We start from the raw sequence: 24,269 nt of genomic DNA on the forward strand, positions 1-24,269 counted from the left end.
AATGTGGCAATCACCCCAAGTTCAGCTGACAGAGTTGCTAATGGTGATGGGATACCTGGAGATGAACAAGCTGAAAATAAGGAAGACGATCAAGCTGGTGTCGTGAAGTTTGGATGGGTGAAAGGTGTGCTGGTGAGAAAGCTCCTCTGTTTACAAATTCAAACTATCCATTCAATGTTCTAGTGGATTAAGAGTGAACAAGGCCGGGGCACAGCATTATGAAGAGCTCCGGGTTTTGTCCCACTATCATTGTCCTGTCTCCTTTCAATACCGCTTCTATCCACAGGTAAGATGCATGCTGAACATCTGGGGAGTCATGCTCTTCATTCGCCTCTCCTGGATTGTTGGAGAAGCTGGAATTGGTAAGCATTTCTCCCCTCCTAAATAATTTCGATATAAATTATAAATTCAATGAGCAACCTTTTTTCACCATTAATACTGAATGTGAGATGAAGGTCACAGAAATAATTTACAGTTGAGCTCCTTTTACTTTGCTTCTTTGACGATGTTTGTCAGAAAGCAAAGGTGAAGAGTTAACTCCTGTGAGACTGGAATTTTCCAGCTTGTCAAACAGGCGAATGCTCAAGGAGATATCTCTATCTTTTGATAGAGTTTTAGGTATACAGACATATAATAGCACGTTAATTTTAGATAATAACATTTGTATTTGGGGACATATTGACATTTGCCTCTCATTTGTTACAGAGTATCCTTCTTGGGATGATTGGTAAAACTTCACTGAACAAAAATATCTTGTGGGAAAACTGGTGAAAATGTGACCTGACTAATAAAAATGCTGAATTGTTGAACTTTTTCCAAAGAAAATAATTGTGTTACTTTCAGGTACCAGCAGTAAGAAAACAAAGTCTAATCGAGTATTGCCAGATATGAGCTTAAAGTGAAAGATGAAATTACTAAGATAATATGTATATTACTGTTATTTTTTCTAAATGAAAAATGGATAATAATGACATTATTTTGAGTGATTGTTTAATGTTTTAAATATTACACTCCATTTTAAATATTATTTCTTGTAGCAAATCGTTTTTTGTTGAAAGTATATTAGTAAAGTTTTTTTTTGGTTTTTTTTTTGTTTTTTTTTTTGAGACGGAGTCTCGCTCAGTGGCCCAGGCTGGAGTGCAGTGGCCGGATCTCAGCTCACTGCAAGCTCCGCCTCCCGGGTTTACGCCATTCTCCTGCCTCAGCCTCCCAGTAAAGTTTTTATGAAAAATATAATTGAATTTTATTAAAGTTCCCCATTTAATGAGATAAAAATTAATGATGTTCTATTCCATATATGGGAAATACATTATGAATTCACTTTCCGGAGAAGACTTAGTCTCAAGAATATGGAAGTTCTATTGTGCCTTCAGATAGCACTCCAGAAGGTATCTCAATTCACGTTTTAGAAGGTAGTTGGTCATTATTTATTGACTTTGCTCTTCAAAACACATTCAGCATCACCAGAAGACTAACTCAGAAAAGAAAGGGCTAAGCTGTAAATTGAAAAACTAGAGCCAGTTCCCATAGTTTTTCCATGTTTCATGTTTGGCAACTGCTGGGTTCCTGACAGAGGGCTGCTTGCCGGTTTTATGATGCATAGCAAATGAATGCTCACAGCCGCAGGGTCCAAAATAAGTATATGCCGTTCCATGGAAAATCTGCATCTTAATATTGCCAAGGTTTTGCTCCAGGGTTTCATGCAAAATTAGGTTTTTAAGGGTAGTTTAGTAACTTATTGAGATCATCAAGAAACATTACTTTGTTTGGAGGTGTAAGAGTAGCCAAGGGCAAGAGTAATTCTTTTTAATGCAACTTATTTAACATCCATATGTTTGGGCAATAATCTGAACTTTAATCAGATCTTACATTACTCATCACAGTCAACGCAGTTTTGAGTTTATTGCAAAACTGTAGAGAATGAAGAATTCTATCTTCTGCTAAACAGTTTATACTATCAGACATTAATTTTATTTTAATATAGATCTTTATATTGAAGTACTGAAATTATATATTAGAAGAGAATAAAATTCTACCTAGTAAGTGTTCAGTGGGTTTTCCTTCGAATGGAGGTTTGTGTTTTTCTTTTCTTTTCTTTTTTTTAATTCTCAGAAGATAGACTTTAGTGAGTACTAGAAACTTATTGTCAACCTTACTCAGTTTTACTGGCCTTTGCTATGAACCTAAAACTAAATGAGTTAAGTCGCCATCTGGGTCCCATTTGGGTTTTCCTTATTGGGAAAGAAAAGAAACAAATACATCTATTTGTTCTTGCTTTGGGGGTAGATTGAGGAAGAAAACTAAATACGTTTTCAAGCCCAGACCCTGGGAATACAGCCAGAAGGAATCTGGAGCCAGGAGTAACAGTAGCTACAGCCCTTGGGTAACCATTCTGGGCTACGAGTTTTGGCTGTCTTGTTCCCAAAAGCAAAGGGTGGAATGAGCTGATAATGCTGTCTAGTTGTTCTTCTCTATCTTGGAGACCTTGCTGGGGCAAGATGGTTTCCAATAAATTTAACCATCAAGCAAGGATGTTGGGTGTGAAAAGCCGGTATGACCTGAAGCAAGTCACTTATATTCAGTGTTTCCCTTTCTTTTCTAAATATTAAGGAGCAGGTTAATTCCTACCCAATGAATTCTTTGAAGATAAAGCTAAAGTACCTTTCTGAACAGGCAGACACAAGTTAAATAGGCTGAGGGTAGCTTAGTTGTCTTACTGAGGGATGCATAAGAATTATCTGGGAAGTTAGGTTAGGAAACTGCAGAATCCTGGGATTTACTTTTAAAGATCCAAACTCAGTAGGTATGAGCATTTTTAATAAGCACCTCAGGCATTTCCTGAAGCAGGTGGTTCAAGAACCACAATTTCAGAAAACAATGAACTGAATGTGCTCCCAGCTGCCTTCTACCCTGGGATTCTATTTTTGATTATGAGAGAGAAGCAAATCCTTTGCTGTGCAAAAGTATTAAAACTTTGTTCCAAGATTTCAAATGGTTTCAGAAATATATACAATGCAAAAGGATGAATTAAGAATTGTTGAAAAAAATTAGAGTCAAAAGGAAAATAATGGTGAGGAAATAATAAGGTTGGAGTAGGTTTAACGTTACGCGATGCAAATTACATGGTCCTGTAGAGTTTCTGGGGTATGCTAAACATTTTCCATCAAGCCTCTTCAAAACAAAGTCAGGAGCAAAACAAGTGCAAAATAAATCACCTTTAGTGGCACAAGGACCTGAAGCCACATAGTGATATAGAGGCGCTGCTCACCACAGTATCCCTGCAACAGATATGAAGAATTTAGTCCAACTATTTTTTTACAACCCCTAGCTTTTAAGAGTCTACAGGGTCCAAAGCAATGTGGTCCAAGTTTGCAGCCTCTGCTTAGTTAGCCTCTTCCCACTGCACTTGAACCTGCAAAAAAACCTAGAGGCTCCTGTTAGAGACAGGGTATGGCCAAGAGCTTCAAAAGAAACACCCTTTAATACCTTGACTCATTCCCACTGCTGTCCTTAACCTCCTTCCAGTTTCCCTTCTCTTCGGGCATGGCCAGAGAGATAACAGCCTCTCTTGGCTAACTACCCTTCTAACCATCCTTAGGACAAGAGAGACTGCCAACAACAACTATGGAGCATTCACTTTACATAGGGGAACTTACCAAAAAGCCCAGACCAGAGCATTCTGGATGGAGCCAGAGTGAGTTCAGTGACTGTGACTCCACAGCCCTCTCCCTGAATTCTGGGTCGGCCTCCATTAGAGAGGGTATTGTAGGGGAGGAAAAATGGTTATCTTCTACCCATCTTAGGTTAATTGGCTGGGGGCCTATAAATTAGACTGACAAAAGCCAGATCAATAAGATAAAAACAGAATTTGTTAACATGTACATGGTACACACACTTGGGACCACTCAGCGATGAGTGACTTAAAGGGGTGGTTAGAACATGGGCTTACATATCATCTTAACAAAAGAACAGTTAAATTGTAGAAAAGTGACAAGACAAAGGAAAAGGAAAAGGACTTTTCATTCATAGGGTGGCAAATGCTGGCAAGATAAATATATAAGGAAAGGAATGGAAGATAAGAGCTAGTCAGCAAAGCTTGTTGTGTAGATGCCTGTGGTGCCTTCGTCAGGCTGATAAGCATCCAAAATTGTCTCTGGTGATCAGAAACACCACTTCCTGGTAGAGAGGGGAGGGAGGACAAATTTATGTCCTGTTTTTAGGTAAATAGGAAGGGGATCGAGAGCTTTTCTTGTATCTACTTTTTTCAGTTGTCCAAATAATCCTTATGCTAAAGTGGTATATTGTGATACCCTTCTGTAGCCTCCTGGCTATGTGTTTCTTGAAGCTGAAAGCAGTCACGCCTTCGTTGAATTCTGGCCTCTACCACTTTCTCCCTCTCCTTATAATCGTCAACCCTCTGAACCATAAAATCCTTGGGGCACTTTTTTAAATTTCATTTTATTTGTGCCTTGTGTTTCTTGCATTACCTGCCACATAGCTGGATATAGAGTAGGTTTTTAAAAAGCAGTAAGTATTATGACTATTGTGGATATGATCAAAAAGCAGTATCATTGAGTGTGTACTGTGTTCCATGTGCTATGCTAGTCACTTCACACATGCATTCTTTCTAATTTCATTGCTATTTTGTAGCTCAGTGATTTATTTATTTAAAGTGACTTATAATAACAGGTAACTTTCCAGAATTCACACCGTCAATAAGTTAATGAAATTTAGTTTCATTTTTTCCACTTTACCCATCTGCCAGGTGAATAATTTGCTATACTGTCTGTAGTTCCCCACCCCTACGTGACCAAATGTATGTAAAAAGACAGCAGCCTGGAAGGGTGAACATTTAATCTCAGTTATCTTGACAGCTTGGAATTGTAGGCCAATTATCATGTTATAGGTGTCTAGAACTTCTCCAAAGATGGAATTCTGTCAGGTGTAATAGTGCAAGCCTGTAGTCCCAGCTACTTGGGAGGCTGAGGTAGGAGGATGACTTGAGGCCAGGAGTTTGAGACCAGCCAGGAAAAAATAGCAAGACTGTCTCTAAAAATAAGAAGAAGAAGAAGAAGATGGGATGCACATTCAATTTTGACCAGCCCTAGTGGTTTTGTTTTGTACAACTTAGTTCTGCACATTTTAGCTCTTGAGTTTCTTGGAACCAGAGCTACTACAAGCAGAAAACTTCAAAGCTAAGCATTTACTCCATGGTGATTTTCTGGCCAACTTGTTAAACTCAAATGTGGTCCTTTGATGTTTACCCCAGACTTGCTGGTTTTTATGTAAATGATCCAATGAATTCTTCCACCATTTAATCCCTTTATTTTTCCTCTTTCAACTGAGGTCTTGGTGTGATTATCATCGGCTTAGCCGTGACAGTGACTGGTATCACTGGTTTATCCACCTCTGCTATTGCCACAAATGGATGTGTCAGAGGAGGTAATTAAACTTGTGACCCGCACCCTCATTTGTAAGGTAAAGGCAACACAGGCTCTAATAGTTCATCACTGACCTTTCTGGAGTGTTTTCAAAGGTAATGCAAGTTGGTTTCTTTCCCCCATCAGGCAAAGAGATGCAAGAAAAATGGGGAAGGATTTAACCTTTGTCAAACCCCCAACTTTCTCATTCCGGTTCCTTCAAGCAAGAAAGAAGGTCAAATGTCATGTTTTCTCTTTTCACAGCCAGGATAGTTTCTCCCCCAGGACACCAGCATAAGTCAACTTTTCCTTTCCAAGGCTGCACTTTAGATTGTGTTTACTTTTGGAAAGCATCCTTCATCATAATGAGCAGTTCTCTGACTTGGTCTTTACGCCAGGCAAACCAGTTTCTCCTTAGCACAAAGAAACCCCATTGGAGCCCGAGGCATGGACCTGAAAACTTAAATTAAAGGCAGTGTGGTTTGCAGCAAGAGGGAATCCAAGAAAGAAAAGTAAAATGCAATATCTTCTATCTTTCATTGCTAACAGGTCTTGGAGTTCTCATAATTCTTCTTTCCACCATGGTAACTTCTATTACTGGGTTGTCAACTTCTGCGATAGCAACTAACGGGTTTGTTCGTGGAGGTAAAATCTCTAAGATATCTAATGCCCTCATCACTTGCTACGGGTAGGCAAACAGTTTTTTATACTTCTTTTTGATGGGAACAAGGAAGTAGCCCAATGTTCTTGAAGCCTGGTTATCTGGAGGAGCTGGATGCCAAAGAAAACCTAAGGTACGATAAGAATAGTCCAGGTCTACTCTGGTTTCTTTTCTAATGGATCTCTCTGACACGTTGTAGGTTGTGCTTTACAGATGTGCACCTTCCTTAGGTAAACTTCTTCTTTTTCAGGCTAGTCTGCACTCCTGTAGCTGATGTTCCTTGGAAAATGATTCCCAGATTTGGCTTCTGTTTTAAAGTTTAGTTCATTTCAGGTGCTTCCTAGACCTTCATGAAATGGGATCTTTTAGAACATTTCAGGTTTTCACAGGGAGCTGGATCTTTCTGTGACAAGATGCAGAGTGCTGCCTCCTGAAGTACTGGTGACTTCTCTCAATACTGGAACCAAACACCTCTCTTGGGGGATTTTGCAGGTCTTGGAGTCATCATCATTGGCCTGAGTGTGGTAGTGACAACACTCACAGGTATTTCTATGTCTGCTATTTGCACGAATGGAGTAGTAAGAGGAGGTAAGCCAATTAATTTACTTATGACTAGAGGCTTGGTTACTAGTAATGTCTGGAGTTAGTTTACTATTGGAAGTGAAATTAACATATTGCTGATTAGTCCCCAATATCCTAAAACAAAACAAAATAACCGAAAATTTAAACAGCAAAGCAAAATTTTTCTCAACTAAAATGAGAATATCTTCATTGACACCACCCATTTTTTGTAACGAAACATGTTTATAAAGTGGAGAGTGACTATGTGTCTAGTAAGAAGGTATGGAATATTATAGCAAAATATATGGTTTCTCTGTACCTTGGACGAGACCCACTGGCTCTCTCGCAGGTCCCCTCAGCATGGGTCTTCTTCAGTGCCCCAGTTGGCATTGCTGATGGTTCTCACTTAGTAAACCACCCCTGCACCCAGGCCTCGGGGCTCACCCCAAACACTGTGCCCCCAATGGCCAACAGGCAAGGGAAGACCATTAAAAGGGGATAAGTAAATAAATAAGCAAAGAGTTACTTTCAAATAATCTAGGAGTAGGCAGGCCTAGGCAGAAAGTGAAATGGATGAAATGTATCGTTGTTCTTCTGTCTTCCTTTGTTCGCCCCCTCTTTCCCCTTTGGTTTCTATGGTTCTCGACTTGGGCACCTTATCCAGGTCTTCCTACTCAGGGCCTTCTAAAACACCATCCTGCCCATGACACACGTCCACTCTCATCCTCTGCCTGTCTCTCATGGTGACCCAGCCTACCTAGGTAACTGGCTAGCTCATTTGTTTCAGGTAATCTGTATAAAGGAAATAATGGGGATTTGCTCCACCCAGACAATATGCTACATTTTTAGAGAGGACTTTGACCCCTGAGCCCAAAAGAGTTACTATAGTGAAACAAATTTCTTCTCAGCAAAAAGTAATTTTGTTTTGTTTTTAGGTGTGTGTGTTTGTCATTCCTGTGCCAACTGTGCCCACCTCCAAGGCCACCTCTATATAAGAAGTCAATCTTACTATGGTCTGTGATAATCAGACCTCCTAACATTTTGTCCTTTTCACCTTCAATAAGCTGCCCTAGGTACCTCTCTAGGCAGTTGACCAATCTAGTTCAATCCTTCATGTGCACCGAAGTATGCAACTACATATATATATAATAGAACTACTTTTTCAATGTCCAAGGGAGAAGTAATTGTTCCAGACCCTCCCCACTTTTCTTCCCACTTGCCACTCCCAAACATTGTGCTCTCAGTGGCCAACAGGCAAGGGATCTACTGGCCACATCCATACATATATGGGTATTTAGCAATAATCATGCCTTCTCGAGCTAAAAACATAGAAAACCAAGTTTGATTTATAGAATGAATAATATATCACACTTTATAGATATCTTGTTTTATGCAGCACATATATATCAGAAAATTTTACATATGTACCTATATATGTTTTGTATATATATGTTTATATATATCATGCCTTCTTTCACTAAAAACATAGAAAAGCAAGTTTGATTTATAGAATGGATAATACAGATACCTTGTTTTATGCAGTACATATATATCAGGAAATTGTATATATGTACAAATATCTATATATGTATGTATATATATAGTACATATATACACAACAGAAAGGAAGTTAGAATAACAAAGATAAACTTCACCTACTCCATTTTCTACCTAGACTTTCCTACTCCTGGAAATTTTTTATATATAATTTTACTTCAGTTGCATTATTAATTTGAATACTCCAATGATATTTTTATAAAGTCAACACATTTCTTGGTAAAGTTTGCTGTGTTCTTATTTGTAGATTTTTTGCATTTAGGTTTTAATAGATTGGGCTTCATTAAGTCAGGATACCCCTATTGTAGATTAAGTACAGAGTACCAAGAAGGGTTACGTTATTCACTGGGTAACACAGGTTTCCTAAAATTATTAGGAAGTTGTAAAATTAATATTGAAATAATTCACACTGTAAATGTTCTCAGATAGTCACAATCATTTGGTCATATAAACTAGCAGTTCCTCAATGTAAAGTATGTTCATTTCTTGTTTCAGGTGGGGCCTACTATCTTATTTCCAGAAGTTTAGGGCCCGAGTTTGGTGGGTCAATAGGCCTGATCTTTGCTTTTGCTAATGCAGTGGCTGTTGCTATGTATGTGGTGGGATTTGCTGAGACTGTAGTAGATCTTCTTAAGGTAATTAAAAGCTTTTCTTCTTTTCTGCCAAGCAGCACAATTTATTTTAGTTTGCCTTCTCAGGGCACTAGGGGATATCATTACAGCCAAATGAGAGGATAAAAGATAAATATAGTGGAAGGAGCCTGGGCTTGGCCTCAGAAGATCTGGCTTTGAGTCTAGGTTCTCACATTTACCAGCCAAGAAGGTTTGGATTAGTTCCTCTATTCTTCCAGACTTTATTTTCCAAATCTATAACATGGTGTAATAATACTGTTGTATGTATTTCACAGAAATGTGGCAGAGATCAAATGAAATAATGTACATGAAATATTATGTAAAATAGGAAACATCAGATAAATAATGGATATTGCTGTCAACAGTAGTACTATGATTATGGTTATAGATTTCCAAAAGGAAAGAAAGTTGAAAAATTAAGATAACTCACTCCAGAAAACTAGCCATTTCCTAGTTTAGGTGCCCAGTCTAGGATGTTGTATGTGCAAGCACATTCATTAGCTAATATATCAACTAATTTCTAGTCCTTTTCTCATAGTAATGGTAGCATTCAGTGAATTCAATTGGAAAAAGTACCTCTACTTAAAAATTAGATAAATAAATAAGCTTACAGTTCACAAGGTATATTACCTTCAAGAGATACATTATCAGGTTTGTGTCATCTGTTCTTAAATAGGACACCACTTAATTTTCAGTATTTATACTGTAAACCATTCATTTTTATTCTGCTAGGATTCCCCTTGACACACAGAAATAACTAGTCATTCTTCTGAAATAAAACACAGTATGTATGTGTATACATATTTTTACTTAGTACTACAACGGCTTCAAAAGCTAGAATGAATTCTAAAATGTCTAACTCCTAACCTTGACTATCAAAGGCCTATTATCACAGAAAAAAAAAAAAGTTAGGTTTTTTTATCTTCATATATTTATGAATACTCCATTTTTCTATTATCCTATATGGCCCCAGGTGTAATTGTATAGTAACTCTTTTTACAGTTAAACATTGCAATAAGACTCACATGCAAAAAGCTGCATCTCTAAGCACTTAAGAATTTGTTTCCCCAGGAGAGTGATTCGATGATGGTGGATCCAAGCAATGACATCCGGATTATAGGCTCCATCACAGTGGTGATTCTTCTAGGAATTTCAGTAGCTGGAATGGAATGGGAGGCAAAGGTAAATTTCTCAAAAATGATATTATCAACAGTGGCTGGTCAGGTCCTGAACAGATTGCAGGAGTAGAAGGAACTCCATATTCAAAAAAATTGCTGTTATTACCTGCTATGGTGAAATGAGCAGGCAAGTGCTAGGTGGAACACCAAGCCTGCAAAGCACGAAGCCCAGGCAGTCATGACTCAGGGTTCACGAGTCACATGACTGCTGTATTTTGTCTCTCTGTGCTGTCACCAAAGCGGCTGCCTTATGCACAGACCCCTTATGATCATAGCAGCGGTGCACGCTGGAAGCCTGGGTCTTTCAATCACAAACCCTGGTTCCTCTTTCAAGCTGCCTGTGGGTGCAAAAGCCCAAGAGAAATGGCAAGTGTGTTGGAAACTTGCCAAAGAAACTTGCAAAAGATAAAGACACTGAAGCACCAAGAGGTTACACAATTTACTGAAGGCCATAGAGATATAAACTGGATTCAAATTCGGGCACTCTTAACTACAGAGCTAGAGCTTTAAATGCTACCCTCTACTGCTACTAAACTTCATTGCCTCGCTCAGGGAATAAAGTTATCTAAAGTAGGGTTCTCCTATGTTTTTTCTCCTATGATTTTTTTCATCACAGTGTCCTGTTGATACTAATTTTTTTTATTTGCTTGCTTATCATTGATCTCTTCATAGACCATACATAGGGATTAGGCCTGTTTTGGTCACAGGTGAATATCAGTGCCTAGAAGAATGCTCAACACGTGGTAGGCACTTAAGTTTTGTTGAATGTGTGAATGCATAATCTATAAATAAATGCCATGTAGGAGTGTTTTCTATTGACGTATACAGGTGGGAGGCACCTATATAAGAGGCAAAAACTATCATTCTCTTCTGAAACCCAGTACTTCACCAGCAAATTTGGGCACATCATGGGCTTCAGAACCAGAAAATCTCTGAGTTTAACCAGTGATAAAATGGATAGCAAATTTTTGAATGATGGGAAACATGTCTTTTGCCTCCTTTGTAATTCCCTCAAGTGACCGGTGCAATTGAAAGTATTCCTACATGCCTGTGGATGAAGTAACTAGATCTCAAGCGGTCATGAGACGTGGAAAGACAGCCAAAGCCTCCCACCTGTATAAGTCAATAGAAAACATGCCTACATGGCATTTATTTATAGATTATGCATTCACACATTCAACAAAACTTAAGTGCCTACCACGTGTTGAGCATTCTTCTAGGCACTGATATTCACCTGTAACCAAAACAGGCCTAATCCCTACGTATGGTCTATGAAGAAATCAATAATAAGCAAGCAAATAAAGAAATAAATATAAAAAGGGAATTCATGAAAATTAGTATCAACAGGAACTCCTGCAGTTAGCTCTGGGAACAGAAACAGCCGATAAGTGCTCTGCCGAAAACAAACAAAACCCCCTCAAGTCTATCAGTGTTAAAACTTTTGGCTTCATTTACATTCCTGGGACAATGGTGGAAGTTACCCACCTGCTACTTAGAGTGTTATAGAAATGTCACCTTGAAGTGCCCAAACACGTGCTCCATTGAAAATGTGGTGTATGCATCCAAGTAGAATAAGGCCTGTTTACATGCCATTCTAATAAGGATGCACTTATTACCTACTCTGGGTAGCAGAGATTTAACTGAAATAATCAGATGGAGTCGGTCTGCAGTGGACACTTCTAACTTTTATAATTATGTAAAAAGTTGTTAAATAAATCTAATTTGGTTTCCTTTTACCTTGCCATTCCAGGCCCAAGTGATTCTTCTGGTCATTCTTCTCATTGCTATCGTAAACTTCTTCATTGGAACTGTCATTCCATCCAACAATGAGAAAAAGTCCAGAGGTTTCTTTAATTACCAAGGTACATGGAATAAATTGGTTGCTTTTCATTGAATACTTCTCCACTGCCCTCTTCGTCACCATCCCCATCACCCCAACCCCAGCCATCAGAATGCCTGGCTCCCCTTTCAAGTTACCTGTGGATGTGGAAGCCCAAAAGAAATGGGAAGTGCATTGGGGAAGCATAATAGAGGCAAAAACTTCATTCTCTTCTGAAACCCAGTACCTCACCAGCAAATTTGGGCACACTATAGGTTTTAGAACCAGAAAATATATGAGTTTCACTAGTGATAAAATGGATAGTAAATTTCTCCAGGAAAGAGCCTGGTGTTGGATTCAGGAGACCCAAGGTTGGGTCTCAACTCTGCCACTTAACAGCTGGACAGAACACCTAATGTGCCTGGGTCTCAGATTTTCCTGCCAAAACGTGGACGATAATAAGAACTTCCTGAGAGAATTTTGAGAAACAAATAAGACAATTTCTCACAATGTGCTTTGCGATGCGAAAGTGCTTTGTAAACCTTTTGTTGTTGCTGTCAAATAGCAGAAACAGAGACACAGCTCAATTTGTTCAGCCACTGCAGAGCACTAAAGTCAAATATAGGCATTTCTTTCTTCCTGCTAGACTTGTTTGCACCTTGCTTTCCCATGGCATTACCTAGTTAAGCATCACTGTCAGGCTTTCAGGCAGAAAAGACTGCAGGAGTTACTCAGTGTAGCATCCTGTGATAACATCACAGAGCATGAAATTTGACTCCTTTCTCTCCTTATTTTACTCCTTCTATCTGTTCTTGCCTTTCTTTTCCCTCTAGCCTGCTCAAGAATCCACTGCTGAGTCTTTAAATGTTTCCCTTCGTTATTTACTCAGTTGTCAGTATTTATTTCTTTTTGATAGCACATATCTTTCTTCCTGATTCCTTTTCTTCATAAAGACTTTCTGGTTCACTTTGCATGTTAATATCCTTTTCTTTTCTATTATTTTCCCTCCTTCCCACTCCTACCATATTTTTTTCTTTAAGCCTTTTTTCCTATTTTTGCATCCCAGATTCTTTTGTTCACATTTTTCTTCCTCTTCTTTTCTCTTTTTTCCTCCTGTTTTTCTTCTAGGTTGTTTCCTTTTTATTTGAGTAATTTGGTGACAACCTGTGGGATGGTATTATTTTATTAACAAAGCTCCGCATTATAATATTCTCCCATACTGAGGATTTGGTACAAGCAGCTAAGATCTAATACCTAGGAGTAAAGAGTAAAAAGATTCATACATTAGTAGTAAAATTGTAAAGTAGACTCACCCACAAGGTTCTTCAACTACAAAAAAAAGGCATAGAAAACCAGTGTGTTGATTGTTTATGGTATTTATGCATGTGAGAATGTAGTTGTGTGTGTGAATCTGTGTGGTGGTGCATTTGTGGGTATGCCAGGGTGGTCGTGAGAGAATTCTTCATCTCCTCCTCTTTCAACCTCTTCTAGATGCAAAAAAGTCAGGCAGCCTGGATCTCTGTCAGCACAAAAATTGATTTTTCAGAACTATGTCCTAGAGATCTAAAAGTTTATGATATATATTTTGACTTTTGGCAAATATTAACATAAAGTTCCTCAGGAGTACACCACATCTTGAAGTTCATTCCATTTAGAATATAGGAATGTGGCCAGGTGCAGTGGCTCACGGCTATAATCCCAGCCCTTTGGGAGACTGAGGCGGGTGGATCCCCTGAGGTCAGGAGTTCGAGACCAGCCTGGCCCACATGGTGAAACTCCGTCTCTACTAAAAATACAAAAAATTAGCCAGGTGTGTGGCAGGTGCCTGTAATCTCAGCTACTTGGGAGGCTGAGGCAGGAGAATCGCTTGGTTGCTTGAACCTGGGAAGCGGAGGTTACAGTGAGCTGAGATCACGCCATTGCACTCTAGCCTGGGCAACAGAGTAAGACTCTGTCTCAAAAAAAAAAAAAAATCAGAACATAGGAATGTATTTGCATTTAGGGCTAGGGAAGCCAGTGGTAACTTAATCTCCTACACTGTGAAAAATGTCTACATGGTAACTTTCTTATAATTTATGTTGCAGCATCAATATTTGCAGAAAACTTTGGGCCACGTTTCACAAAGGGTGAAGGCTTCTTCTCTGTCTTTGCCATTTTTTTCCCAGCAGCTACTGGGATTCTTGCTGGTGCCAATATCTCAGGAGATTTGGAGGTAAGTTGTTTGCTCTGCTTTGCAGTCCTGGAATGTGGGGGCACAGTTGGTGGGTAGCACAAGGAGCTAGAGAGGTTAAATGTGACCATATCACCCTACATATTCAAACTGTATGTTTCTGTAAGATTTCCTGATGATTTAAAAGTTCTTTCCTTTAATGCCAAATTTGGATTTCTATTCCAGATAATTCTTCCAAAAGTCTTATTCGGTGATATCAGAAGAACAGAGTAGTGTGATAGTGTGTCATATTTCCCCAAAATAAATGTAGTTCAGTGAAAAAAATACCAGAACCGTCCTTTCTCTTTTAAACCCAAATGAATGAGAATATTTTCCTGTAAAAGTAAAAACAAAACAAAACAAAGGGAAATAATCACATTTTCACTTAGCTTCCCACTTATTATTCTGTGTGAAGTACTGCAAAGAGCATGGTATGAGTTAGGATATGAGAATGTTATAAAAGACCAGCAACAGTGGCCTAAGCAAGATGCAGGTTTTAATGCACAAAATCTAGCTCAGTTGGGCACAACGTCATGCACCTGTAGTCCCAGCTACTTGGGAGGCTGAGGTGGGAGGATTGCTTGAACCCAGGAGTTTGAGGCCAGCCTGGGCAACACAGCAAGACCCTGATCTCTTAAAAAAAAAAAAACAAAAATAAATAAAACATATGTATATTTCTTGATTAGTCTTGATATACTCATGAATAAATAAACATTTTATGTTAAATCAAGCCCATAGGCCATCCTGTGGTATAAGAAAGGTCTGCTCCAAAAGGTAGCCCAGGAACCCAGATAACCTCTTTGTTTCACCGTTACTTTGGGGCTTGCCCTCTATCTGCAAGGTCACATTCCAGTCCATGAGAAGGGGGATAAGCATGTAGAGGGCAAGCAATTCCTAGAACTTGCATGTATCACTCCTGCTGACATTTCATTGGCCAGAATTTAGTCTTGTGGCCTTACCTAGTTGCAAAGGAGGGTGGGAAATGTAGTCTCTATCTGGGCAGCCATGAGCCCAGATAAAATTTTAGGGGGTTCTAGTATTAAAAGGAGGAAAGTGAGGATGTATATCAGGGAACAATAAGCTGTTTCTAACACACACACACACACCCACACACCCACACACACACACACACACACACACACACAGTAGAAGACACAGGTTTTACCTCAACAAATTTATGATCAACTTTGGAAGACAAGAAATATTTTCAAGACTTATCAAGAAATATACATACATGAAAACCATATGCATTGTCCAAGTGGGATGTGAAATAAAAATACTGAAGAAAATAATTGTTAAGTTAATCAGAGATGATTTTCTCAAAGAAATAACTTTTGAACCTGAACATAAAGCAAAGGCTGGATGCTGACTATTGATGAAGAAATATAGAGTATTCCAGGCAGAAAGGATAGTCAGGCATGAGGAAACTGGGAACAGTGAGAAGTCTCTTACAGTTCAACTGGAGAAACCCTGATGGGGCTCAATCACCTTGAAGGCAAAGGGAAACAGCTGTTGGAGGGACTTGAGCCAGAGGCGCTTGCCCTGGAACATAACTCCATGAAAGTAGAGACTTTGCCTTTGATTTTGTTCATTGCTTTATCCTCAAAGCTAGCACAGCCTCAATAAATACTAATTGAGTAAATAAAATAAAGGCATTTAGATTTTTTATATTAAGGGCCACAGTGCTATGGTAAGTTCTCAAGCAGAAATGGGACATAAAAAATATTATGCTGAAGTGCAGAAAAGTTAAGAAACTTGTTCAAAATGATTCAAGTAGTATCACTGCTGAATGAAATTTAGCTATGGATGTTGAACTTCTGGTTTCTCAGCTCTGGGAGAGTATCAGAGGTCACTGATTTAAATTTCTGCAAACTATAAACACACCTTTAAAGTAAAGAATATTGTTCTTTCTTTAGACTCCTTAAAAACAAGTTTGTATCAGATGTTTAGTAGTCAGTTCCGCTTAGCTAGCACTCACTGAGTGCCTGTTCACACCAGGCACTGAGGAAGCAAGGAGCTTCACCTGTCCCTCAAGGAGCTCAGAGTCGAAGGGGGAGACAGACTTCCCTTACATGAATTAGAACAAGCAAGAGTAGAATCAAGTGCAAAGGAAAGAGGAAGTAGCAATTGCCTGTCCCTTCGAAAGTAAAGGAAGACTTTCAGAAGAGGGGACACTCAATCCAGGTTTTGAGGGATGAACAGGAGTTTGCCAACAGGACAAAGAAGAGAGCAACATTTGAAACAGAAGGAATGGAGTATAAAAAAGCACCGAGAAAGATGCTGCTAATGAGAATTATTTTATGTGCAGAGTAGGGTATGTCATCCTTCATTAATATATTAAGAAACATATTTATAAAGAATTTTCTATGTGCCCTAAGTACTCTGGGAGTAAGCAAAGAAAGAGAAGATATTATTTCTGTCTGAAAAGACAAGACTTAAAATTCCTCCCCCTTCAAAATAAGTGTTAAGTTGATTTAGGGTTGTTATGTTAGTGAAGAAGTTTTTATTTATTTAGCAGCCTCTACTGAGAAATCTCTGATTCTGAGTTCACATGTAAAGAAACTACAGACAATGGCCTGTTAGGATTTGGGGGGCATACATGGTCATAATATTATTGTAGAATGTTGCATTCTTTTTATTTAAAAATACTTTTATGATTTTATAATTAAGCTTAACTTTTAACACATACACTACTATATACTATATACTTTTACTATATACAGAACTCAGGGGTCCTCTTAACTACAGACAGTAGAGTTTGGATATTATCCCCAAACTAGCTGGAGACTTTAAAGAGGTTAGACAAGGGAGTAACATGATCAAATATGTGTTTTAGAGCGAGCCTGCTAACAGCTTGTGGAGGGTGGTTTGGAAGGTGGGGAAAGGGTGTAATGGCAGGAAGACTGGAGGCAGAAAGATCAATTAGAGACTATCATAATAGTCTGGACAAAAGACAACATGGGCCTGATTTAAGGCCATGCAGAGGAAAAGAACCAAAGGCATCAGCTTCTGTTAGAGTTAGGAGAAGAAATAGAAAAAAAAAAGTTTTTTACTACGATGCACTGTAAGAAAACATTATACATCACAACCAAGTGCACACTTAGAAAATTTTCCCCAAATGGTTCTTTACTTTATTACAAGCAATGCCTTCTGATATTCTCACATCAGTTCTATTCTATTGGATTCTTTTAATGCTGGCTGTAACCTGTTGAATTGATTCCACAGTACAGTAGATGAGGAAAGGAAGCTCAGATTTGTCTATTGAGGTTGAAATGGCAGAAGGACATGGGGTGGCGATGTCTAGTGAGTGGGTAGCTAGATGTATGAGTCTGGAGCTCTGAAAGGAGCCAGGGCAGGACTAGCAGCCATGGCAGGGATGAGTTCATGCAGGTATGTGCAAAAGGGAAGAGAGAAGAGGTTTGAGGCAGCGTTCAGGGAGACACAGACATTCAAAGTATTAATAGTAAAAAGCAAGTCCATGAAGAAAAAAGAGACAGAGCTAAGAAGCAGAAGAAATCAAAAGACAGTGGGGTCATGAAAATCAAGAGAGGAGAATGCTTTGAGAAGTCATAACGTGGTCACAAGCGGGAGGAGCCAACCATGTTAAGTTCTGGGAGGTGACAAAATACGTTGGGAAATCGGGAGGAAACTTCAGTACTTGTAGATATTATTTCTCTTTGAAAGTGAACCTAGAAATAAAACATAATGGATTCAGTTCAATTTAGGAAACATTTACTGTTTACACACTATAGGGTAGGCAGGGTCCTGATCTCTACTCACAGCCTCAGAATCCTCCTCCGGAAGGAAGCTCACAGGCACAAGGGCATGCGACAAATCCAGAACCTTACATTTGCTAATAACGCACTAATAGATGATCTTTAAATATGTACCTGGGAGAAGATTTAGAAAATACCCAAGTCTAATCAAGAAAGCTAAGAAGTGATTTCAGAGAAGCAAAATTAGGATGTGGTTGACATACTGAGAAAGCAGGGATCTAATAGATTGCTTGCTTTCTGTCCTAAGGAAAAATAAAATGTCTAATGAAAAAAGGTAAAGAAGGTTAGGTTTTGGGTTACTGCTTGTGGATGGAAACTACATTTCAAGTGAAAATCAATAATTTGTCAAAGTCCTCCTGAGCCCTATCTAAGGGGAAGCTAGCCAGACCAGACAATGTGAATATCCAATCATACACTAACATATTGGCATCCAGATTTACATGTTAATTCCAGATTTACATGTTAATGTCTCGGGATCATGGCTGGGCATGGTGGCTCATGCTTACAATCACAGCATTTTGGGAGGCCAAGGTGGGCGATTGCCTGAGCCCAGGAGTTTGAGACCAGCCTGAGCAACATGGCAAAACCCTGTCTCTACAAAACACACACACAAAAATAGCTGGGCAGGGTCGCACACACCTATCATCCCAGCTACTTGGGAGGCTGAGGTGAGAGGATCACTTGAGCACGGGAAGGTTGAGACTGCAGTGAACCACGATTGAGCCACTGCACTCCAGCCTGGGCAACAGAGCAAGAATCCATGTCAAAATAAATAAATAAATAATAATGTCTTAGAGTCATGATCGACTCTCATGTGACTCCTGTTAAGTCATTTTAGAGCTTGTAGCAGATAGTTGCAAATAAAAACTAAGTTTGTGGGGTGTTTGTTTGTTTATTTTGATACAGTGTCTCACTCTGTCGCCCAGGCTGGAGTGCAGTGGTGCAATCTCAGTTCACTGCAACCTTTGCCTCCCAGGTTCAAGTGATTCTCGTGCCTCAGTCTCCTGAGCACCTGGGATTACAGGCACACATCACTATGCACAGCTAATTTTTGTATTTTTAGTAGAGATGGGGTTTTGCCATGTTGGCCAGTCTGCCCTCAAACTCCTGACCTCAGGTGATCTGCCTGCCTTGGCCTCCCAAAGTGCTGGGATTACAGGCGTGAGCCACCATGCCTAGCCAAAAACTAAGTTTTTGTGTTTTAGGTACAAGATTGCCTTCCATCTTCACATCTGTTATCCATACATTATATATATATATATATATATATATATATATATATATATGTATGCATAAACGTTATATATATATATTTTTCTGTTTTTCCCACTGTCAGTTCTTTACATTTTACTCAGATCTCAAGAAATTCTTCATCAATAACATAAATTTTGGAAGATAACATGAATTAGGGGATTCAGTAGGCCCCATCATAGTCATGACTGCCTTCTTTTTCCTTCTGTGCACTGCCCCATTGCATACACCTGCCACACTGACGACAATAGTTTGGAAGGAAGAGACTGGGTATGTAAGTGTCAGAACAAACCCTGTGTGCAGATACTCCTAGAAGAGTGTGGAGGAATTAATGATCACAGAGTGGTTCCACAGGGCCGGCTTACTGCCATGTGGGGCAGGTTTGCTTGATTCAGTTGTGACTTTCAGTTGTCAAGTTGAGTCTACATTCACTATGTATAACCTTTTTGATGGACTCGTTCAGCATATTTTAGTTTTCTTTTTAAAGCACAAACTTTGTTTGACTGCAGTGATTGCTTATTTGTATTGATGAGTCTAATGTGCTCTGGTTGGGGGACTCATACCTGCTGATATTGTGCCTTCTTCAATTCAATATTTATTGACTCCTACTCTGTGCTAGGCCCTGTCCTGTAAAAGTGAAGACATTAAAATTTCTATTTAATAATCCCTATTAAGTTGAGTTGAATACAATTCAATATGCTACTTAAAAATTGATTTTATATGATTTATGCCCCCCAAATAGGATATAAAATGGTAAATTAAGTATGATGTGAAATCAACTTAGTGAATGTATATACACTTATAAGCAAGAGAAAAGCCCATTTTCTGGTATAAGCTTGAATTTGCCTCTTTCTTTATGTCTGCCTATGGAAATTAAATATCTCCCATTGCAGATACTTCTGAACTCGATTTCAAATAGGGAATTTAAGGGATTAAAGAATTTAGTAAGTAGATCATCCTTTTCCCTCAGTCAAAAGTGATCTTTTTAAAGGCAAGCTTAAGCTCACTATAAAACAAATACATACAGAGATATTATCAACATGCCAGATATGTTTGTATATTTTCCCCTACAAATTCAAGATGTGATACATCTAAATGAAATTCATAGGAGATAAAGAGAAGGATGAGGCCTGGGTGAGTGAACTACCTACTACATTTTTCTATAGAAACTTCCTTCTGGACAGTTAGAGATCTCTTCTGTTCAGCTGAAAGTTTTACAGATTTCTTTATTCACTCTGCACACCTTGTCTTTGTCCAAAATAAAGCTCGAGCTCATCAACTTACCATTTCCTTGATCTTTTCTTAGAACTTGCCTCAGGACGGGTAGCCTAAAAATCTGAAAATACGAAAATAACTCCAAGTGATCTATGGTTCTTATTCTGTTCTGTATTCTTCTACCTCCACATTATTTTTTTAAAGGATCCCCAAGATGCCATCCCCAGAGGAACCATGCTGGCCATTTTCATCACCACTATTGCCTACTTAGGGGTTGCAATTTGTGTAGGTAAGTGATACATCTCTAGTGTCTGAATGTCAGAATTACGAAGGGTCCAGTTGTTCACATCTAGTGGGCTTTCAATGAAGCATAAATACAAAGTTTTTTAACAGGCAACAATTTTAATTCCCTTCTTGGTACCTTAATGTTAATGATTTAGATACTTTAGGGATTTGAATGCAATTAAGCTATAATACAGGCATCTCTGGGTCAGGGCTAGAATAAAGCTAATCAGGTTGTCATTCTACCTGAACACAAAGAGTGTCCCATTTTACTACCCTTGATGATAATCCCACTGCTAAGGAGGTCACCACTTCCAGCACACACTTCCCTTGTTCTAGGAGGCAGGAGAGGAACAGAATAGAGAAAAGAAGTAAAAAACAAAACCATTCAAACCTAAAAACAGCCTTAGGAAAGTATGAAAGATGTGGAATTTGTGACTCTGTCTCATCCTTGCACTGCTATCCTTAATATGGAAATGTCACCGTCACCAATTGGCAGGATATCAGAACAAGACCCAGCTGCTGGCAGTGTGGGCGGCCAGCCCCTACATTGCTCAGTGAACAGAAAATATGTGTACTCACCTGCTGTTCCTGAGGCTGACTTTGGTTCCACCTGCTGCCTACAGTCACACCTCCTCCTGGTTGGGGGCTGCCTCATACTTTTGCCATAGTAGGAAAGGAAGAGGTTTCTCAACATTTAGAGAAGAAAACCATCTTCTGTGTACAACAGGGAAAAATGCTCTAGGCTGGACCACCATGAAGCCAAAGGGTATATCATAGTCCTCTTCCGCTTACTATTAGAGAAATTGAGAAGGTGCATGTACCTACAGTTAGTTTCTGGAGATAAAAAAAAATGAACTTAAATCCTTCCCTGTCTCATTGTCTCTAATTTGAGGAAATCTGATAACTTTGTTCAAAGTATTGCTGGGGCTGGGCACAGTAGCTCATGCCTGTAATCCCACTAATTTGGGAGACTGAGGCCAGAGGATTGCTTAAACCCAGGAGTTCAAGACCAGCCTGTGCAACATAGAGAGACCCCATTCCTACAAAAAATAAAAAATTAGCCGGGCCTGGTGGCACACACCTATGATCCCAGCTACTGGGAAGGGTGAGGTGGGAGGACTGCTTAAGCCTGGAAGGTCAAGGGTGCAGTGAGCTGTGATCATACCACTGCACTCCAGCCTGGGCAACGGAGTGAGACCATGTGTCAAAAATCAATAAATAGGTAGATAAATGTATTGTTGGGGCATGTCCAAGTTTAGTTACATGTAAAGAGATTTTTTGTTTCAGTGCTTTAGGAAATCAACACATTTTTGAATGACATTGAAACCACTAAAGTTAAATTTCCCGAGTGGTTTTCTTTTTTACTACAGTTAAAGTGAGAGAATGAGTAAAGTTATAGACCTGATTTCAGAGCTTCAAGTTTTGCCCCGAATGGGTGGAAAAATACACATTTCTACACTTGCCCAACATAGGAGAAGGACAGTCATGGAGTCAATGTCCTGTCATTAGTACAAATAATGACTCATGGCCTGGCTTCATGGGAATTTTGAGAGATCTGTTATGCAGAGGTTAAAATACATGATTCAAAGAGTTCAGTTCAACATAAATGAACAATGCAAACAGGTAAAATATGAAAGAATAGTTTGACTTGGTAATTGACATCCATAATTTCAAGCGTTCAAGTAGAAGCTGGCAGGCTACCTCTCAGGACTACAATAAAAAGGATCCCTGCACTGATTATTTTAAATGGCTCTTTCAGATAAAAGAGTCTATGATTGGCTGGGTGCAGTGACTCATGCCTGTAATCCCAGCACTTTGGGAGGCCGAGGAGGGTGGATCATGACATCAGTTCAAGACCAGCCTGGCCAAGAGGGTGAAACCCCATCTCTACTAAAAATACAAAAATTAGCCAGGCATGGTGGCAGGCGCCTGTAATCCCAGATACTCGGGAGGCTGAGGCAGAGAATTGCTTGAACCCAGGAGGCAGAGGTTGCAGTGAGCCAAGATTGTGCCACTGCACTCCAGCCTGGGCAACACAGCAAGACTCTGTCTCAAAAACAAAAACAAACAAACAAAAAAGAGTCTATGATTTTTAAGTCTCCCAAATTCAAAGAATGTGGATTCCATGGCTAAGAATCACATTTATTCCGGTCTCTGGGACCTGTCTTAAAGGTATTATTAGCAAGGCATGAGAATACACCCTGGGTAGAGTTTGAAAACCAAAGCAGTTTTATTGGTTGGTATTTAGTTTGTAAAGTATTTATCCTTCATGTAGTTCAGAAAAGTTTATATATACTTCACACGTATATTCATATATTTCAAAAATCCTATCAAAAACATGGCAAAGATTAGTTAGAAAAAATCATAAGGGAATGCCAGTGATTAAAATATATATCAGCAGTCTTTTAAATGACCATAATTCTATTTTTAAGAATCTATCCTAGAAGAAAAAGATGTTATGCACAAAGATGTTCATCATAGAATGCTATAGTAGAAAATGACAGAGACACTCAAATGTATGAAAATAATAGATCAACTAAGATAGATACTAGATCAATATTATTTGACCATTGCCTATGAAATCTGAATATTTTATCCTAAAATATTTCCTTTATTGTTTAAACCATTAAAACTGCATATAATGTGGAACTATAACTCTGGTTTATAAATTATGCAAGGAATATCATTAGTTGAAAAGACGGGCTGTGTTCTCTTAATCGCTATAATAGAATTCCATAATGCCACCCCTTGGCTCTCTTGCAGATGAGGAAATAAATTCTTCTACTTGAAAAACATCCAGTCGTTAGTACTAAGCCAGACATATGTATTGAGTATGTGTTATGTACCAAGGGCTGCCATGCAAGTTTTAAAAGATAAAAAATTAAGACTGAATGTCAACTCCCAAGTCTCTTACCACTCAAATCTAAGTCACACAGGCAGTTGAAATGGCAGCCTGTTACAGAAAAGGGGAAACCCCAGGGCTCAGCAGATGGGAGCCTCCAGTTATCAAGAACTACCCACAGTGAAGAGAGGCTAAGAAATGGACCTTTTCAGACTCAAAGTAAACTATGTTTTCAGAAGAAAATCCTAAGGGACCAGAACCTTATAAAGAAATAACAAGCCACGGTTGTTTCCACAGGGGCCTGTGTGGTCCGAGATGCCACCGGGAACATGAATGACACCATCATTTCTGGGATGAACTGCAATGGTTCAGCAGCATGTGGGTTGGGCTATGACTTCTCAAGATGTCGACATGAACCATGTCAGTACGGACTGATGAACAATTTCCAGGTTTGAAGCAAAATTTAAAAACGTTCATTGCCATTATTTTCATTTTTTGAATGTCACATAGAGTAAGATTTCTGAATCTGCAACTGATTGATTACTGGCTGATAAGAATCCAGCATGGAATGATTCATGTGGGAGGGAAAGGAGTCATACAGGCATTACATGGTAGCAAATTCTATGGTTACATTACCTGTGGTCAGAGACAATAGGCAGTCGTATGAATTGCATCACCAGGGAGAGATCATCTCCTGACACTATGTATCTTCCAATCAGTTGTGCAAGATTTCATGGTGGAAAGGAACTTAGATTAGTTAGCACTTGTTATGTATTTCTTTCTTTTATAATTTTAGTTTTTATTTTAGATTCGGGGAGTATCCTATATGTGCAGGTTTGTTACATGAGTGTATTGTGTGATGC

The 24,269-nt window shown here is 39.0% G+C and overlaps 1 protein-coding gene across 1 annotated transcript in view; it reads left to right on the top strand.

Moving 5' to 3' along the window:
• SLC12A1 (solute carrier family 12 member 1) overlaps positions 1-24,269 on the top strand; it is a 104,034-nt gene that overhangs the window by 12,757 nt on the left and 67,008 nt on the right. The window contains exons 2-10 of the mRNA XM_030930776.1: positions 1-132; positions 287-362; positions 6,574-6,669; positions 8,695-8,834; positions 9,903-10,013; positions 11,760-11,871; positions 13,913-14,040; positions 20,484-20,568; positions 23,704-23,855. Coding sequence (XP_030786636.1) covers positions 1-132; positions 287-362; positions 6,574-6,669; positions 8,695-8,834; positions 9,903-10,013; positions 11,760-11,871; positions 13,913-14,040; positions 20,484-20,568; positions 23,704-23,855 — 1,032 coding nt within the window. The remainder of the gene's footprint in view (positions 133-286; positions 363-6,573; positions 6,670-8,694; positions 8,835-9,902; positions 10,014-11,759; positions 11,872-13,912; positions 14,041-20,483; positions 20,569-23,703; positions 23,856-24,269) is intronic.

Source organism: Rhinopithecus roxellana, chromosome 5, assembly GCF_007565055.1.
Source record: "Rhinopithecus roxellana isolate Shanxi Qingling chromosome 5, ASM756505v1, whole genome shotgun sequence".
In the NCBI taxonomy this organism is placed as follows: domain Eukaryota; kingdom Metazoa; phylum Chordata; class Mammalia; order Primates; family Cercopithecidae; genus Rhinopithecus; species Rhinopithecus roxellana.